The sequence below is a fragment of the Pongo abelii genome, chromosome 16 (genome assembly GCF_028885655.2).
Source record: "Pongo abelii isolate AG06213 chromosome 16, NHGRI_mPonAbe1-v2.0_pri, whole genome shotgun sequence".
Taxonomy (NCBI): Eukaryota; Metazoa; Chordata; class Mammalia; order Primates; family Hominidae; genus Pongo; species Pongo abelii.
The window spans coordinates 53,860,090-53,880,570 of NC_072001.2; the positions used below are offsets into that span (position 1 = coordinate 53,860,090).

Consider the following 20,481-nt stretch of genomic DNA (forward strand, 5'->3'; position numbering starts at 1 on the left):
AGGCCCCTGGCGGCTTCATCGGGAGGACTCACAGTTCTGGGGGATTCCGGCACCGCTACCCCATCGCGAGAAAGGAGGTCTACTTCCGCGCGCAATCTCGGGCGAGCGGCCTTTTCCACCCCCGCGGTCTCTTGCGCCCTCTGGTGGCCTCTCGCGAGAACGACACTGAGCTTGTTCACGCGGGACGCCAATAAAGATTTCTTATTCAAAAAACAGGAAGTGCCTACGGAGGCCGGGCCGGCAGCGGCGGCCGGGCATGAAGCCGGGCGGCTACGGGGTCGCGGGCGGCGGCGGCATCGCGGGCGGCGGCGGCGATGAGCGACATAGTGGAGAAGACGCTGACGGCGCTGCCGGGACTCTTTCTGCAGAACCAGCCCGGTGGTGGGCCCGCGGCCTCCAAGGCGTCCTTCTCCTCGAGGCTGGGCAGCCTCGTCCGCGGCATCACCGCCCTCACCTCCAAGCACGTAGGTGCCCGCCGGTCCGGGAGCTCAGGGACATCGGAGTGAGGCCCCCGCGCCAGGAGGCCCTGGCCGGGCGGGGAGACTCCAGGGCCTCTGGGGTTAGCCCTCCGGCGGGGCTCAGGGGCTACTATGTCGGTTCGTCCTTTCGTCTGCCTGGAAGCTTCACTTTCCTGCTGGGACTGACAGCAGGGAAGCCGAGTTTCCACAGTTAGTTCTGACACTGACTCTTTGATCTGGGGCACATCTCTGTAACCTCTGAGCCTCCATGTGTTTTCTCAACGTTGGCGTGGAAAAGTACTGATACATAATTCATAGATTTTTGTTTTGAGGATTGGGTGAGATGTCAAAGCGTGCGAAAATACCTAGTGCGATGGAGGTGTCAGACATTATTTACCTTCCACAAAGTTTTTTTTCCCTACTCAATTTCCTTCTCTCCCCCGGTGCCTTCAACTGAACAACAGGTCAGATGTCGCATGCCTGAAGAGATCCTGTGAGCCTCTTGTTGAATATCTTTGGGGAAGCTTGAGGTTCTTGGGTTACAACAACGTGTTGGGCAAAGAAAAAGCATAGTTCTTTCAAAATGTAAAATTTGCTAAGTCTCTGCCTCAAATGGGCTTTGAAAATGAGCAGTTATAAAAATTCTTAAGCTTTTAAAATTTTTAAATTTTTAATGACGGAGTCTCGCTCTGTCGCGCAGGCTGGAGTGCAGTGGCGCGATCTCGGCTCACTACAAGCTCCGCCTCCCGGGTTCACGCCATTCTTCTGCCTCAGCTTCCCGAGTAGCTGGGACTACAAGTGCCCGCCACTGCCTGGCTAATTTTTTGTACTTTTAGTAGAGACGGGGTTTCACCATGTTAGCCAGGATGGTCTCGATCTCCTGACCTAGCAATCCGCCCGCCTCGGCGTCCCAAAGTGTTGGGATTACATGCGTGAGCTACCCTGCCCGGCCTTAAAATGTTTTAATTTTTAATGACGGAGTCGCGCTCTGTCGCCCAGGCTGGAGTGCGATGGTGCGATCTTGGCTCACTGGAGCGTCTGCCTCCCGGGTTCAAGCGATTCTCCTGTCTCTGCCTCCCAAGTAGCTGGGATTACAGGCGTACGCCACTACGCCCGGCTAATTTTTGTATTTTTAGTAGAGACAGGGTTTCACCATGTTGGGCAGGCTGGTCTTGAACTCCTGACCTCAGGTGTTCTCCCGCTTTGGCCTCCCAAAGTGCTGGGATTACAGGCATGAGCCACCGTGCCGGGCCCGCACGGATTGTGTAGTATAGCGATTCACAGCTACAAGGAGTTTATATCTTAAAAAGAGCACGTGTTAATGTCATTATTTGTTCAACAAATGTTTATGGAACAAGGTTATGTGTTAGACACAGGAAAATAGAATTAAACACATTCCCTTTTCCCAAGGAATTGGTCATTCGTTTTGGGCTTAAGACAAGTATAAGCATGACTACAATGCAATATAAGTGCTAAAAGAGAAGGAAAGACAGAAAAGAAACTGCTCTGAAGGTTTAAAAAAATCATTTTTTGGCAGCTCTAATAAGTTGATGCTATCCGGAGAGAACCTGCTTCACATTCGAGAATCATTATTTGTGGGCTTGTTTTGTTTTGTTTTGTTTTCGAGATGGAGTCTCACTCTGTCGCCCAGGCTGGAATGCAGTGGTGCAATCTTGGCTCACTGCAACCTCTGCCTCCTGGGTTCAAGTGATTCTTCTGCCTCAGCCTCCCTAGTAGCTGGGATTACAGGCACACGTCACCATACCTGGCTAATTTTTATATTTTTAGTAGAGACAGGGTTTTGCCATGTTGGCCAGGCTGATCTTGAACTCCTGACCTCAGGTAATCCACCCGCCTTGGCCTCCCAAAGTGCTGGGATTACAGGCGTGAGCCACCACGCCTGGCCATTTGTGGCCTTAATAATGTTTTTCTTAAGGTTTTTGTCCTTTGCTAATTTTTAAGGGATGCTCAATAAAATTTTTAAAAAAGTTATTTTTGGTCTTAAATAGTAGTTTGAAACTGTAGTCAGGCATCCACGTGTATCAGTACTTCACTAGTGGCTTTTGAATAGCCATCTGATGAACAAGTAATTCAGTGTGTAATTTAAAGGTAGCATGATATTAGCCAAAAAAAAAATGAGGCCAATTTTTTAAGTGCTTAGGGAGATAACATACAATGCAGACAGTAGGAGTGACCACATTGGTATTTGTCTGAGACAGGAAGTTATGGAAAGGATTTGGGGAATGAGGAAAAGACAGGGAAGAAGAATGTAATTTAAGGGAAAAAGACCTATTTCTGTTTCTGCTTTCTTACCCTGTTTCTTAATTCCATGAAGACTTTTTACTTCTAAGGAGAAGATGTGAGATGAGACTCTTTTCTTGGGCCAATACATGGAGAATTTCTACTCTCTCTCCACCTTTAATTTTTTTTTTTTTTTTTGAGATGGAGTCTTGCTCTGTTGCCCAGGCTGGAGTGCAGTGGTACGATCTCGGCTCACTGCAACATTCACCTCCCGGGTTCAAGTGATTCTCCTGCCCCTGCCTCAGCCTCTCGAGTATCTGGGGTTACAGGATGCCCAGCTAATGTTTGTATTTTTAGTAGGGACGGGGTTTTGCCATGTTGGCCAGGTTGGTCTCAAACTGCTGATCTCAAGTGATTCACTCGCCTTGGCCTCCCAAAGTGCTGGGATTACAGGCATGAGCTGCTGCGCCTGGCCTCCACCTTTAGTTTTTTAAAAAAAACATTTTCTGATATTCTACAATTAAGGGGAAGTAACTGAGTAAAGAAAAGAGGAAGGATGGGTTAGCCTGGAAATATTTATTCTCTCCAGGGATGGTTCTGAGGTTTGGAGAAATGCCTTTAGATAGATCGTAAGCACGTAATATTTGTAACTCTCCTTTAAAATAATGTTTCTTTTAAATTAAAAGTATTGTAAGTTATATTTTTCCCTTTAGATAAATGCTGTTACAGTTTTAAAAGACAGTTAATCAAGCATTTAAATATTTTTTCTTTCTCAGGAAGAAGAAAAATTAATCCAGCAGGAACTGAGTAGTCTGAAAGCAACTGTTTCTGCTCCTACTACAACACTGGTAGGTTTGCATAGTCAGTGCCAACACATTTGAATTTGAAATCTAGTCTACTGTGGACTCAATAGTGGCATCTAACTGATGATCGGTTGCTAAAATTTGATTTATCATAGTTAAAATTAATTATAGATGGTAGCAACTCAGATGTTAACTTTAGCCTTTTATTGTTGACTGGTTTGCACCAGAACAAGATTTGCCTATGTGAAGTCAGGGCTAATGTGATGATGATTACATAAATGTGGAGATACTCTTGGGACCCTAGTGCTGATCTGATGTTTTTAATATTATGCGTTTGGAAAAGGTTGGGATTTCAACATGATATTTTCAGACCTGAATTAATATATTGTAGGTATATCTAATTTTATTATTTAAGACCTAGTTGTTTTTAAAGTTTGTTCTACATAATTTGATTTTTCAAACACTATTCAGCAACTATTTAATGAATGGTCATTCATTATTATGCAGGCCACTGTGGGGCTGTCCCAGCATAGCTAGATTAAAACCCAGTTTGATTTTTTTTTTTTTTTTTTTTTTTGAGACAGAGTCTCGCTCTGTTGCCCAGGCTGGAGTGCAGTGGCGTGGCCTGATCTCAGCTCACTGCAACCTCTGCCTCCTGGATTCAACCGATTCTCCTGCCTCAGCCTCCCGAGTAAGTGGGACTACAGGTGCCCACCACCATGCCTGGCTAATTTTTGTATTTTTAGTAGAGTTGGGGTTTTCATCATGTTGACCAGGCTAGTCTTGAACTCCTGACCTCAAGCGATCTACCCACCTCGGCTTCCTGAATCAAAGTACTAGGATTACAGGTGTGAGCCACCGTGCCTGGCCTGATTTTTTTTTAAATGAGATTTTGTTTCAAGCAACATTTTTTCAGCAAATATTTGGTGAGTGTCTTCAGTATACAAGCCACTGTGGGAATGTTTTCACTCCCCGCCAGTAAAAATATCTGGGTAATCATTTTGCATAAGCACATGATCGTGAATTTGAATAACACTTGTAAAGTCTGAGAGAATGAATATATTTTCTTCTATGGTCATAATAATAGTATGTGGCAAATAAAACTCAAAACATAATCTGATATATCCGTGTGTATATATGTGTATGTATGTGTGTATACATGTATGTGTGTCTGTGGCTATGGATAAAATAATTATGCTTCATAGTACTAGATAGAAACGTTAAACAGAAATGGTTTTTGTTTGTTAGATTTCCATTTTTTATGATTGGCATCAGTATATAATTTTCCTTGTTCCAAGGCAGAAACCTGAAGTTGGGCAGAACTAAGATAAATAGGTAGAAATTAGGAAGGCAGAGTTTGAAAGGAAGGTTTTATAACACTGTCACCATCCAACTCTGTGTATATCTTACAGAGTAGTCTGTCCCAGAGCTGTTCATGTAAAGGTTGGCTGTCAGAGAAATTGTAAAGAGAATTCCTGCATTGGGGAATGCACTTTCATCTCTAAAAATAAATGCATGAGATGTAATCTCACTTAGATAAAGTTTGTAATGACTTTTGAAAACTCTGAGATAAAATGTTACAAATCTAGGGTTGAAACTTAATGGCTTAAATGAACACTTTAACTCCTAATTAATGTAGAAGTCTGAAGAGGGACTGCCAGTATTTTTCGTTTATCTTTTGTTTGTTTTCTCAGTATTTTGTAGATTTTTTTGGGGGGGGCAGGGTGGGAGGATGGAGTCTTGCTCTGTTGCCTAGGCTGGAGTGCAACCATGTGATCTTGGCTTACTGCAACCTCTGCCTCTCGGGTTCAAGCGATTCTCCTGCCTCAGCCTCCCAAGTAGCTGGGATTATTTACAGGCGCAGGTCCCCACGCCTGGCTAATTTTTGTATTTTTTTAATAGAGATGGGGTTTCACCATGTTGGTCAGTCTGGTCTCGAACTCCTGACCTCAGGTGATCTGCCCTCCTTGGCCTCCCAAAGTGCTGGGATTACAGGAGTGAGTCACTGTGCCCAGCTAGTGTTTTGTAGTCTTAATTAATGTGTTAATGAATTAACTTTTATTGCTTTAAGCACAAGTGACCTGAGTTAAATCTCATTCCCTTAAGATTTTCCTATGGTTTCTCTTTAAATTCTTTATATTTACATTAAACATTATTATCCTTGATTTCAAATATTCAATTTTACTGTTTGCTAAGCATTTGGTGATTTAATAATCCTGTAATACGCTAACCCTAGTTAATTTTGACATATTAAAATAGTCTATGTGGCCGGGTGTGGTGGCTCACACCTGTAATCCTGGCAATTTGTGGGGCTGAGGTGGGTGGATCATTTGAGGTCAACAGTTTGAGACCAGCCTGGCCAACATGGTGAAACCCCATCTCTATTAAATATACAAAAATTAGCTGGGCGTGGTGGCGTGTGCCTGTGGTCCTGGCTACTCGAGAGGCTGAAGCATGAGAATCGCTTAAACCTGGTAGGTGGAGGCTGCGGTGAGCCGAGATCTTGCCACTGTACTCCAGCCTGGGTGACAGAGCGAGACTCTGTCTCAAAAAAAAAAAAAAAAAAGTCTATGAGCTTTTAGTTTTTTTGAAACACGTTTTATTTATATATTTTATTTCTGATTAAGATTTTCCATAAATATTGAGAATGCAAATATCTTAGTGATAAAACAAATTTTTTAGCATCTCTTAAAATTTTTTGGCTTGCATTGAAGATATTAGAAGACCCCATTAGAAAACTAAATATTATTACAATAGCTATGCCATTAATGAAATCATGCCCCTCAGTTTATAATTGTGAATTATTAAAAAAGAATGCTTAAAAGCAAACTATTCCATATTGTACTTAGCACAATAATTCTGAAGAAAATCTAGGTGCAATTTGGTTTTCCAATGTGAAAAATATTTTTGTTACAGAAATTATTACCAACTTGTGGGAATTTTATGGATGTTTTCATTTGACAAAGTCTACTAAAATTATGTGCTGTATTTTAGAAGCCAAGTAAAATGACCACGATGAAATCTTGTGTGAAGACCCCATGTATCACATTATAACCAAATTTTTCTCTAGGGGCACATAGAAACAGCTACAGTTGATTTATTTTATAGTAGTGCCACTAACGAAATAGTGAAATAATTTTACTAAAAGTAATACTGTTGTTAAGTAAAATTGGGAGCAACTTTTATTTATAAAGTCTGATATTGGGTGATTAATTTGTAATATATATGTTATTTCTTCAGCGCCAGGATTAAAGGATTCTCCTTTTAAATTATGAGAACATAGTAAAACAATCTAAATATTCTATTTATTTATACAGCTACTGGATATTTTGCTTTTCAGAAAATGATGAAGGAATGTATGGTGAGACTTATATATTGTGAAATGCTTGGATATGATGCTTCCTTTGGCTATATTCATGCAATCAAGTTAGCCCAACAAGGAAACCTCTTAGAAAAAAGAGTAGGTATGTACGTGTTTTAAGACTTTGATGCTTTCATGTTGTCCTTGAAATTCCAACTATTATACAAAATGAATGATGGCAGGTATATAGTATGTTTTTAGAATACTGTATTATAATTTCTAAAACTTTAAAAGATCACACTTCAGAAACTCAAAACCATTTATAGGAAATCAGTTTTCCTGATTCATAGCATTTTGGAGTTAAAGAGAAGACTAAAAATTACTTGCTCTTGTGATGGTGGTTAGATGACTATATATGTCAGAACTCATTGAACCATACACTTAAATATTTTTGGTATATAAATTATATGTCTATAAAGAGCTCATTTTTTTTTTTTTTTGAGACAGATTCTCTCTGTGTTGCCCAGGCTAGAGTGCAGTGGCGGGATCTCTGCTCACTGCAGCCTCTGCTTCCAGGTTCAAGTGATCCTCCTACCTCAGCCCCCTGAGTAGCTGAGACTAAGCTGTGTGTCACCATGCCTGGCTAATTTTTGTGTTTTGTTTTTGTAGAGATGGGGTTTCACTATGTTGCCTGGGCTGGTCTTGAACTCCTGGGCTCAAGTGATCCACACGCCTTGGCCTCCCAAAGCGCTGGGATTACAGGTGTGAGCCACTGCGCCTGGTCAATAGAGCTGATATTAAGAAGTCTGTTTAACCTTATTAGTTTAATGGTCAGAAATGCTTCTTTATAAAATAAAACTGAAATTTACTAAAGTAATTTTAAATATCTTGTTCTTAGCTTCTCAAATGTTAGCTATGAGGATTAGCAGTGTCTTAAAAAATTTTTTCACTATAGTCAACCTTTAGGGCTGTTAGGAAAAATTCTTTTAAGCAATTAAATATTCTATTCATAAATGTTCAACTTTATATCAGAATCTCAAAAAGGAAGCATTTTAGAATAGTAAAGGTTAGAACATGTTCTTTATTCGGAGAAGTTAATGTCATGTCGTTAAGAACTAGCATTATTCATAAATAATATTGCTCTGTGCTATCAGATGATGGGGTGGAGGTGACAGATGTCTTGGTAAACATTCTGAGACTGAGTGCACACAATATTCCACTTGTGGAACCCCACTCCGCCCAAAACACACTTAGATCTTTTAAACTTGTTATATTCTTTCCTCCAAGTAGAATGTCCTTTAGCATTCTGTTTCTCTCTTTCCATATTCCAAATCAAATTTTATTTCTCCTGTGATCACTCAGGTGGCTCCTACCATCTGTTACCTTTTGTTATCTTTTCATATATTAATGTCTTAGCTCCTGAACTAATTTTAAGATCCCTAAAGGCAGGAATTTTTTTTTCGAGCTTTCAAATTAGTTTTTATTAGTAATTTGCTTTTCTTAAAACTTTGATTTTTCTTAAACATTATACAAATATGGAATGTAAGCTCTTCCAGTCATATTCACGATTTTCAGTTGTCATCCCAAACCTTGAAAATTCACCTGTCAGAATTTTCATATGTCTAAAGCCTTTCTAATGGTGTTGCTCTTTTAGCTTCTGAAAGACTGTATTTGTAATTTTTTTCTCTTCTTTGGTTTGGTTTTGATCAAAGAAGGAAAACATCAAAAAGGAAATTTCAACCATTGTTGAACATTTTGAGAAAAGTGAAAACCAACTTCATCCTTTTCGTTTCTAAGGAAAAATGTGTTAGATGTGAATACATTTGGAAATGTTTACAAATCAGTCATAACAAGAGTCAGTGATGGCAGATTTCGGGCAAAAGTCTGGTATTTCTTTGCCTCCCTCCCATGTTACCTTTTCATCTCATTTCTTTTACTTTTCTGCTTCTCAATTTCTTTGCTTTCTAATCTTTCCCTTCAACTTTGGGCCATTTTCTCTTATTCCCTTTACATATTAGCTTACAGCAGTTGAGATAACGTTGATACCCTTCTTAGAGGTCTCTATTTTGTTAAAGACTCTGGAAGACAGATCCAAATAAATTAGCCTTCAATAGTGAAATTTTGTCTTGAGTAGGAAAAATATTTATGAATGGAAAGTCTTCTTAGGGATTGTCTGTTTATAAAATTTATTCAATATTCATGAAGTTGATACAATGAGTGCCCACTGTATGCCAGATACTGCAGTTAAACTTACAGATGAATAACTTATATTGCTTCCATTTTGAGGATCCCTGCAATGGCAAGGGAGAGGACAGAGACAAACAGAAATTAATAGTTACAGTACAGGCTGGGTACAGTGGCTCATGCGTGTAATCCCAGCACTTTAGGAGGCTGAGGCAGGCGGATTGCTTGAGCTCAGAAGTTGGAGACCAGCCAGGGCAACATAGTGAAATCCCATCTCTACAAAAAATACAAAAATTAGCCAGGCATGGTGGTGTGCACCTGTAGTCCCAGCTACTTGGGAGGTTGAGGTGGGAGGATGGCTTGTGCCCAGGAGGCAGAGGTTGCAGTGAGCTGAGATTGTGCCACTGCACTCCAGCATGGGCAGCAGAGCCAGAGCATGTCTCAAAAGAAAAAAAAAAGTTATAGTATAATGTCGTAATTGCCTTCATGAAGGCACAAACCATGTGTTGTGCTGATATAATCAGGCATACAAATGACCATGGGAGCCTTTGTTCCCTGGTCTCAGACTTTGAAGAGGAGAATATGCTGATTAGATTTTGTCTGACAGTTCTGAAATGAAACTACCTGGGAACCTGTTTAAATATTGCATGGGTAGAGTTTAGTACTTTGCTTTGGTCCTCCCATTTTTGTTTTGGCTTCCTTTGGCATGAAATGGGCCTTAGTCCTGCTCTTTCTTGTTACTTGGCTGGCTTCCATGTTAGCATAGGCAGGAAATTTTGAAAACAATAGATAGTTACTAAATATTAGATAGTTGGTGGTAGAATTATTTTGTCCAACTGTTGCTACATTTTGCTTCTTAGACTTACATATAATTTAAAAATTTTTCAATTTTATTTTATTTTTAAAATATGTAAAGCATTATGGTTCACTTTCATCTCTAGCCCCACTACCCAGTCTTCCCCTTACCCTCATAGGGAACTATTTTCATTAGTTTCTGATTAATCTTTCCATTGTTTTATTTTGAAAAAGCGAGCAAAAGTTTGTGCACACATTCACTCTCTTTTATATAAAAGGCAGCATGTTATCTATACTATCTCTTACTTGAAAGATAGCATACTATATATGCTTGTTTTGACATCTTTATACTTTTATACAGTTGCATAATTTTTATTGGGTGGATGTACCACAGTTTTTTCAACCACATCCCTTTTGGTGGACATATGGCTTGTTTTTGATTTTTTTTTGTTGTTGTTCTCATAAATAATGTTGTAATTTGGCTGGGCATGGTGGCTCATGCCTGTAATCCCAGCACTTTGAGAGGCCGAGGAGGGCAGATCACCTGAGGTCAAGAGTTTGAGACCAGCCTGGCAAACATGGCGAAACCCTGTCTCTACTAAAAATACAAAAAATTAACCAGGCATGGTGGTGGGTGCCTGTAATCCCAGCTACTGGGGAGGCTGAGGCATGAGAATCGCTTGAACCTGGGAGGTGGAGGTTGCAGTGAGCCAAGATCACGCCACTGCACTCCAGCCTGGGTAACAGAGTGAGACCCTGTCTCAAAAAAATAAATAAATAATGTGGCCAGGCGCGGTGGCTTACACCTGTAATCCCAGCACTTTGGGAGGCTGAGGTGGGCAGATCACCTGAAGTCAGGAGTATGAGACCAGCCTGACCAACATGGAGAAACCCTGTCTCTACTAAAAATACAGAATTAGCTGGGCGTGGTGGTGCAGGCCTGTAATCCCAGCTGCTTGGAAGGCTGAGGCAGGAGAATCGCTTGAACCTGGGAGGTGGAGGTTGCGGTGAGCTGAGATCGCACCATTGCACTCCAGCCTGGGCTACAAGAGCTAAACTCCATCTCAAAAATAAATAAATAAATAAATAATGCTGTAATTAATAACCTTTTATGTGTACCATTTTATAGTATAGATGCTTATATTAAAGGGGATCTCAGAGTTATTTTTATTGAGACTCATGATCTTTAGGAAAATATTTTCTTGCCAATTAGAGGGACATGTATCTGCAGGCATCAGATGTTTTTAATGTGTATTATTGAGTGGTAATCATTTTTTAAAGATATAATTTATGGGGCTGGGCACGGTGGCTAATGCCTGTAATGCCAACACTTTGAGAGGCTTAGGTGGGCAGATCACTTGAAGTCAGGAGTTCAAGACCAGCCTGGCCAGCATGGTGAAACCCCGTCTCTATTAAGAATACAAAAATTAGCCTGGTGTGGTGGTACATGCCTGTGTTCCCAGCTACTTGGGAGGCTGGGGTCAGAGGATTGCTTGAACCTGGGAGGCGGAGATTGTGGTAAGCCGAGATTGTGCCACTGCACTCCAGCCTAGGCAACACAGTGATAATATGTCTCAAAAAACAAACAAAAAGATATAATTTATGCCTTCTTTTTTTTTTTTTTTTTTTTTGAGACGGAGTCTCGCTCTTTCGCCCAGGCCAGAGTGCAGTGGCGCTATCTCGGCTCACTGCAAGCTCTGCCTCCCAGGTTCACGCCATTCTCCTGCCTCAGCCTCCCGAGTAGCTGGGACTACAGGCTTCTGCCACCGCGCCTAGCTGATTTTTTGTATTTTTAGTAGAGACAGGATTTCACCGTGTTAGCCAGGATGGTCTCGATCTCCTGACCTCGTGATCCGCCCGCCTTGGCCTCCCAAAGTGCTGGGATTACAGGCGTGAGGCGTGAGCCACTGTGTCTGGCCTTCTTTTTTTTTTTTTTTTGAGACAGAGTCTCTGTCACCCAGGCTGGAATATGGTGGTGCTACCTCGGTTCACTGCAACCTCCGCCTCCTGGGTTCAAGCGATTCTCCTGCCTAAGCCTCTCAAGTAGCTGAGACTACAGGTGCGTGTCACCGTGCCCGGCTAATTTTTTGGTAGAGACGGGGTTTCACCATGTTAGCCAGGATGGTCTGGAAATCCTGACCTCATGATCCACCCGCCTTGGCCTCCCAAAGTGCTGGGATTACAGGCATGAGCCACTGCGCCCGCCATTTTATGCCTTCTATATGTCTTCACTCTGGTACTGTTGTCTCATCCACTCTTCTGAATTTTAAGGCCTGCTTTGCTGCTTTCTCTGATGCAGAATGTCTTTTTATTTGTATTTTCTTTTGAGATGGAGTTTCACTGTTGCATCCCAAGCTAGAGTGCAATGGCACGATCTCGGCTCACTGCAATCTCTACCTCCCAGGTTCAAGCGATTTTCCTGCCTCAGCCTCCCAAGTAACTGGGATTACAGGTGCCTGCCACCACACCCGGCTAATTTTTTAATTTTTAGTAGAAACAGGGTTTTGCCATGTTGGCCAGGCTGGTCTCAAACTCCTGATCTCAGATGATCCACCCACCTTGGCCTCCCAAAGTGCTGGGATTACGGGCATGAGCCACCGCGCCCAGCCAGAATGTCTTATTATTTTTTTTTTATGAGTATCATTGAATAAATACTTTTTTTAAAGTTATTATTTTCTTTTTAGAGATAGGGTCTTGCTATGTTAGCCAGGCTGGTCTCAAACTTCTGGCCTCAAGCAGTCCTCCCACCTTGGCCCCCCAACGTGCTGGAATTATAGGCATGAATAAATAAACTTCAGTGCTCATAAAGTTAGGTGTTAAGTGCTTTATCTTCTGAGGTAGTATTTATCTTCATTTTACCTTTTTTTTTTTTTTTTTTTGAGACAGAGTCTTGTTCTGTCACCCAGGCTGGAGTGCAGTGGCGTGATCTTGGTTCACTGCAACCTTTGCCTCCTGGGTTCAAACGATTCTCATGCCTCAGCCTCCCAAGTAGCTGGGATTACAGGAGAGTGCCACTACGTCTGTCTAATTTTTGTGTTCTTAATAGAGATGAGGTTTCTCATTGTGTTGGCCAGGCTGGTTTCAAACTCCTGACTTCAAGTGATCCGCCCGCCTCAGCCTCCCAAAGTGCCTGGCCATTTATCTTCATTTTAAAGATGAGAAGACTGAGGCTCAGAAAAGTCAAGTAACTTATAGAGCGTATGAGCATAAGTCATAGAGCAGATAAATGGAGCCAGAGCCCAAATTTCTATACTCAAAGCTTGTATACCTCATTCTTAGTTATACCAAATATACTTTGTAATCGTAGTTATTATTCTTTGTTTCTCTGAAAATTTTTACATTTTTTGAGTCACAGTGTTTTTCCCCCTTTTTTTCTGATTGTTGAAACAGGTGGAATATTATTTATAACAGAAAGAATTAAAGTTTCATTGAGATGGTCTTTGGATTAGTTTGTTGACCTTGATATTGGCGACTTGGGAATGGTTGATACCTTAGTGGAGCAGGTGATTTATCAGCAATCTGATAAGACAATCTCTGCTTTAAATGCTTTCTGGGGGCCTGGGTGTGGTGGCTCACCCCTGTAATCCCAGGACTTTGGGAAGCTAAGGTGGGAGGGATTGCTTGAGTCTGGGAGTTTGAGACCAGCCTGAGTAACATAGTGAGACCCTATCTCTACCAAAAAAAAAAAAAAAAAAAATTAGCTCGGTGTGATGGTGCACGCCTTGGTCCCAACTACTTGGGAGGCTGAGGCGAAGGATTGCTTGAGCTTGGATGGTAGAGGCTGCAGTGAGTTTTGATCGTGCCACTGCCTTCCAACCTGAGTGATGGAGTGAGACTGTCTCAGGAAACAAAACAAAACAAATGCTTTCTGGGATTTTCCTCATCTCTTTCTTGGCCTGGGTCAGATTTGTTTCAACTCTTAAGATTGTGAGAGTAATAGCTTTGCTCCTCTGACCTCTAGTGAAGGTGTTGGAATTGGTCATGCTGCTACCTCTTGATTGTAAGAATAGGAAGTTTCCGTTTTCTCCTGTTCCATAGTAGACACAGACAGCATGGATGCTGGGTAACGATGAGTATAGTTAACATTAGAATCCCTGATGAAAGGGCTGAAAGAATTGAGAAGAATGAAAAACAATGAGCATGGAGTCAGGGAATCAGGTCAAGATAGACTATGTGGAGAGGCAGTAAAATATGGGGGTTTAAAATATGGACTGACTTCAACTGTCTGGGTTTGAGTCCTGGCTCCACCATGTGATAGGTTGGACCTTGGGAACTTGCCCTTTTTTGGGTCTCTCTTTTTTTTTTTTTTTTTTTTTTTTGAGACCTAGTCTTGCTCTGTTGTCCAGGCTGGAGTGCAGTGGTGCGATCTTGGCTCACTGCAAGCTCTGCCTCCTGGGTTCACGCCATTCTCCTGCCTCAGCCTCCCGAGTAGCTGGGACTACAGGTGCCCGCCACCATGCCTGGCTAATTTTTTGTATTTTTAGTAGAGACGGGATTTCACCGTGTTAGCCAGGATGGTCTCGATCTCCTGACCTCGTGATCCACCCGCCTCGGCCTCCCTAAGTGCTGGGATTACAGGCATGAGCCACCACGCCCAGTCTTGGGTCTCATTATTATATAGGGATAAAAATGCCTATCTCGTTGGGTGGTTGTGAGGATTAAATGAAGTAATGCTTATAAAGTACTTGACCCATAGTGACTGTCTAATTAAAGTGTTAGTTATTATCAATGTGAAGCCTGACTGAGAAAATTCCTTGGAGTATCTAGATTCTATGTACATGGCATTTGTCATAGTGTTAATATATTTCCTCAATCTTAAAATGTACTTTAAAAATGTTTTAATTATTGCAATAAAAATGCTTATTTAAGCCAATGAGTATATTTAATGTGGCAGACAGCATTTCTTTCCTGAATAATTGTTATTCCCTCAATTGAGAAAATAAGGTATTGTATGTGGCTTAATATATTTAATATATGATTTACATCATGTGGGTTGACATTAGGTGGCTAGCTCACTCAATACAAAGAGCTAGTAACTCACTATTAACTGTAGGGATTAGGGTTTTTTTTTATTGTAGTGATTAGTTTTTGAATTATATGTTTGGCTATAAAATAGCAATTATAAAATAGAGAATGCTTTGATTGATAATGTAAAGATTTGCACAAAAAATAGAAGGCATGTCTTCTCAGTGCCATTTACAAGATTTTAAGTTGATACACATAATGTCTATTCCATGTCTGGAATATCCTATGAAATACATAATTCTGGAAGATTTCAGGGTGAAGAATAACTGAAATTTTCCTTACTGAAGGTTTTTAACCTTATATTTTGCAATTTGTGTTTATGTTTACTTGTAACTGGTATCTTTGATACTTACAGGACTGCTTTGTTTAACTTCTTGTGAAAAGTCTGTTTTTGGTAGTTAGTAATCAGACTTTTCCCTCAACTTTTATAGGTTATTTGGCTGTTTCCTTGTTTCTACATGAAAGTCATGAATTATTGCTTCTCCTTGTGAATACAGTTGTAAAGGTATTGTATTGTATGTTGGTTAATATGAAGTCATAATTCTTGTCAGCACCTGATATTTCTCCTCCATCATATTCAATTAGATGATATTAGAAGAAAGTGGACTTGCAGAATGGGCTTAGAAGAATCTTTTAGATCAGTTTCTGCATCTATAAAATGGAGTTAAATAATAGAACTTACAGAGTTATGAGGATTAAATGAAATACTATGTGAAGTAGTAGCTGCTGCTCTTCTTGTTATAATTTCATTTTAAAACACAGAGTTAGAACTAAAGTTCAGGTCTCTAAGTTGTTAGTTTAGATATACTTTCCATGCTGTTATCTTTTTTTCTGGGATCTGTTCTAAAGGGATATAGATATAAACTGGGTAAATGAAGTCTTTAAAATTTAAAAAGTCGTTTAAAAAAAGAATAGAATATAATCAAGTAACTGAAATGTAGAGATAATAAAAACAATCCTCACTCACAATATTTTCTGTTAAACTCCCAAATCAAAATGATAATGAGATGTAATTGAATTGTTGAGCTTTTTATCTTGTGTCAGTTTTTTGATATGTGAGAGAGAACAGTGTTTTCTGACCTTTAAGTCATATACTATATTAAGGTTACTAGTAGCTTAAATTTCTTCCAAACTTAAAAAATATGTTTTTAGGTTCTATTAGAATGGTTTATAAACCATATGGATAGATAAGTACATATGAATGTGTGCGTTTTATTGTGAATATTCCAGAATCACTTCCTTTTAAACTTACATTCATATTATTGTTGATTAATAAGAAAAACTCATAAAATTGTTTTAGTATTGGTTTAGAAAAGTTTTAAAGGCTGTAATAAAGGAGACTACTTTGGCTAGTTTCAGAACAGAGATACAATTTCCTCTTGTGTCCATTGCTTTTTGGCTTTATTTATCTACTGACCCTATTAAGGCAAATGAAACAAATAGGAGCATTCCAATAAAATATGCCATAAGTTTGGATGTACAAATTAATTATAAATAGCACAAAATTACTAAGTATATAGGACCATTACAGTGTTGAATTTGCCATTCCTAGTTTCAGTATTTACACTGAATGTTTTCTTTGCTTAATGTTGTGCCAGGATCTGCAGAGCACTAACCTAGTAGAAGTGTGTATGGCACTGACTGTTGTTAGCCAGATTTTCCCCCGAGAAATGATTCCAGCTGTTCTTCCATTAATAGAAGATAAACTTCAACATTCTAAGTAAGTAAATTCTTTTGGGATAGGTGTCTATGCCATATATTTCAAAACAGAAGTTTATACTAGAAAATTTATTATAACTTCAGTGCTACCCGGATAGAGATTATTTGACTGCTAGGAATATTACAAAAATCTTCAATAGGATCATCTTTATTTTTATGTGGGTTTAGGGAAATGTTAGACAGCTTTCTAAAGTTAGACTAAGAGACAGTGAGGCCTAGTATCCAGGAATCCTTGGCTTGCCTCCCATTTCTGCCACTAATGAGCAGTGGTCTTGTTTTTCCTTGGCTATGTGGGGTTGGTTGAAGCTGCTTAGTTCTACCAAAGTTGTTTTGGGGATAAAGTGAAATAATGAAAAACATATGGAAATTGTGCAAGTGTTGTGAATGCAAAGCTTTAGTGTAGTGGGAAGATGCTTTTTTTTTTTTTTTGAGACAGAGTCTCACTCCGTTGCCCAGGCTGGAGTGCAATGACATGATCTCGGCTCACTGCAACCTCTGCCTCCTGGGTTCAAGCAATTCTCCTGCCTCAGCCTCCCAAGTAGCTGGGATTACAGGTGCCTGCCACCATGCCCAACTGATTTTTTTTTTTTTTTTTTTTAAATAGAAACTGGGTTTCGCCATGTTGGCCAGGCTGGTCTCGAACTCCTGACCTCAGGTGATCCACCTGCCTCGGCCTCCCAAAGTGCTGGGATTACAGGGGTGAACCACCATGCCTGGCCTGGGAAGATGCTTTTTATATCAAAACCACAGCATTTTAATCCTATTTTACAGCAGAATGTATCCAAACTTAATTTACTTTGTAGTATTTTGCTAATCTTCTCTTGTAAATTTCCTTAACTGTCTCCTTATCAGATTGACTTACTTTTCACTGTATTTGAATTATTAATATTTTGTTTTTGACCAAGCCCCTTTATGTCATAATTTTAATTAATTAAGTAATTAATTAATTTTTTTTGAGACGGAGTCTCACTCTGTTGCCTAGGCTGGAGTGCAGTGGAGTGATCTTGGCTCACTGCACACTCCACCTCCCAGGTTCAAGCAGTTCTCTGCCTCAGCCTCCTGAGTAGCTGGAATTACAGGAACACGCCACCATGCCCAGCTAATTTTTTGTATTTTTAGTGGAGGCAGGGTTTCACCATCTTGGCCAGGCTGATCTTGAACTCCTGGCCTTGTGATCCACCTGCCTCAGCCTCCCAAAGTGCTGAGATTACACATGTGAGCCACTGCGCCCGGCCCATAATTTTTAAAGTTGGAAAAGGTTTGCAATCATTGTGATTATGGTATGTCAGTTATATATTCTTGATGAAGATTTTTTTGTTACTCATACATTTTACATACTTTAAATCAGTATTTTTAATGTTCTGAGATTGCAAAATGTTGTCTTATAGCTTGTATTCTTTTTTTTTTTTTTTTGAGACAGAGTCTTGTTCGGTCGCCCAGGCTGGAGTGCAGTGGCGTGATCTTGGCTCACTGCAACCTCTGCCTCCCAGGTTCAAGCTATTCTTCTGCCTCAGCCTCCTGAGTAGTTGGAACTACAGGCACCCGCCACTATGCCTGGCTAATTTTTGTAGTTTTAGTAGAGACAGGGTTTCACCATATAGGCCAAGCTGGTCTCGAACTCCTGACCTCGTGATCCACCCGCCTTGGCCTCCCAAAGTCCTGGGCTTACAGGCATGAGCCACCATGCCTGGCCAACTTGTATTCTTTAAGAAATATTGGATCATGAATCTTCCAGCTAAAATGATAGCTTTTACTAAGAATTACAGAATAACTTCATAGGTCCTTCAGACTTTTTATGTATTGTATGTCATATCTGTGTTTAGAACGAAGGATGATTATGGACAATTAATCATTGGAAATATTTGCTTTTTTAAGATTTATAAGGTGATCTGATTATAACAGCAGCATATTTTTGCTTAACTTTTCCTTACCACCACTTTTGTGGTGACCTTACTTACTGACCATTTGTATGAAATCCTTCTGAGAATTGAAAGGTCCCTCTTCAATTTTTTTCTTTATTGCTTTGTATTTAGTCTAATTTCAAGTCCTGGCTAGAGTTTAGACTTTTTGAAACTCTGCTTTTGCAGTTATGGCCATAGTCAGCCCCATGCTCTGGAGTAAAGAGTTCACGAATATGGGGCAGAGCTATAGGTAAGCCAGTAGATGTCACAAAGAATATTTGAAATAAGGCTTGAATTCAACTTTTGAATCCTTGGCTGTATTTCAGCATACCAATCCCAGAGCCTGAATCTAGGTCTCTCGTCTTATGTTAGTACCACCACTTGAGGCCAGGCCTGTGAACTCCTGGGCCTATTGAGAGTTTTTTTTTTTTTTCCTCACTTCATTTACCTATTCTCCCCCAGAATTAATATCAGTTAACACCCAATGGCAATACACTGTGATGTGGCTTGCATTCACCACAGTATTAATACTAACAGTAAATCTGTTGTTAATCTGCCTTTCTTTTCTTTTTTTTTTTTTTTTTTTTTTTTTTGTGAAAAGAGTTTTCCATTATGGCGTAGCTTGCCTAGGAAGATAAGAGTTGTTTATTAATGGAATTTGTATGACCACTTACTAAGAATCTTATAAAAGGTGTTCTTGAGTGGAACACAAAGGATTGCATTGAATAGTCTCAGTCTTGAGATTCTATGGCAGAAATATTTGTTAAGGAACCCTAAAAGTAAATACTTCACTTTTGTGATGTTTGCTGCTGTTCTGAGCACTGCCAGCATAGTCTGCAAATAAGAGATATGTAGAAATAGACAAGAGAGAGAATTTCTAACAAGGAAGAAGCTTCCTTGGAAACTACATCATGAACATAGAATGGCATTTCTTTATTTTTGTTTCTGTGTGCTAGAAAACATTGGGTGTTATCTGCTACAGATGAAGTGCAAAACTAGTGTATACTTTTCTCTTTATTATCATGAGGTTTTGAAACAGATGAACTGGGCAAGGAGAGGAATAACATCTTTTTATTCCATGTGTGTCCTTGTATTCCTCCCCTCTGTCCCCCATAGTATTTGGAGTCTGCTATCCAGTGATATATATATATAAAAAAGAAACATAGAAAGCTACTATTTTAGATTGAGAATGTTAACGAGTTTTTTTTCTTTTCTTTCCTTTTTTTTTTTGTTTGAGACTCAGTCTCACTCTGTCACCAGCTTGGAGTGCAGTGGCACAACCTTGGCTCACTGCAACTTCTGCCTCCCAGGTTCAAGCGATTCTTGTGCCTCAGCCACCCAAGTAACTGGAACTACAGGTGTGCACCACCACACCTGGCTAATTTTTGTATTTTTAGTAAAGACAGGGTTTCGCCATGTTGGCCAGGCTGGTTTTGAACTCCTGGCCTCAAGTGATCCACCCACCTCAGCCTCCCAAAGTGCTGGGATTACAGGCCAAAGATTTTTAATATTAATAAAAAGACTTTAATATTACTAGCTGAAATTACCTATTACTTAAACTTACTGTTGACTTTTTTTTTCAATTTTTAGAGATAATGTCTTTTAAAAATGGAATTAGAAAATTAAGAAATTTGTTTTTCTTGTTTTTTTTTTAATCTCAAAAGTAATACATGCTTGTTACAAAAAAAAATTCCCTAACTAGATAAATATATAACATGGGCAGTTAAAGTTTTGAGACCTTACTTCCTAGAGGTAACCACTTTTTATAATTTGGTATATTAGAATAAATAAATTAATCACAAATGTATAATTATCTCTTTCTTTGTAAATTAAGGTAATGAGCCAGTATTTTGAAATCATCTGGCCCATAATCTTTCAAAGTAAATACTTGAGAATTCAGATTGTCTTGTTTAAATTTCATTTTTTGTCTTCAGGGAGATTGTACGAAGAAAAGCTGTTCTGGCATTGTACAAATTCCATCTCATTGCTCCTAATCAAGTACAACATATTCATATTAAGTTTCGGAAAGCACTTTGTGACAGAGATGTTGGGGT

General features: G+C 39.8%; 1 protein-coding gene across 5 annotated transcripts in view; it reads left to right on the top strand.

Annotated features, from left to right (window-relative positions):
- The first annotated feature begins 294 nt into the window (after positions 1-294).
- The window catches only part of AP4E1 (adaptor related protein complex 4 subunit epsilon 1), a 98,071-nt gene continuing 77,884 nt past the window's right edge, over positions 295-20,481 (top strand). Inside the window, exons 1-7 of one of the 5 annotated variants that reach the window (XM_063716148.1) lie at positions 499-951; positions 3,476-3,547; positions 4,087-4,428; positions 6,843-6,966; positions 15,239-15,312; positions 16,406-16,527; positions 20,362-20,481. The exon at positions 20,362-20,481 is cut by the window's right edge and continues 40 nt beyond it. In XM_063716148.1, coding sequence (XP_063572218.1) covers positions 4,387-4,428; positions 6,843-6,966; positions 15,239-15,312; positions 16,406-16,527; positions 20,362-20,481 — 482 coding nt within the window. In that variant the 5' untranslated portion in view covers positions 499-951; positions 3,476-3,547; positions 4,087-4,386. Of the gene's footprint in view, positions 465-498; positions 952-3,475; positions 3,548-4,086; positions 4,429-6,819; positions 6,967-15,238; positions 15,313-16,405; positions 16,528-20,361 lie in introns of those variants that run through there. The other 4 variants (XM_002825448.4, XM_054531469.2, XM_054531468.2 and 1 more) reach the window with 4 other exon arrangements.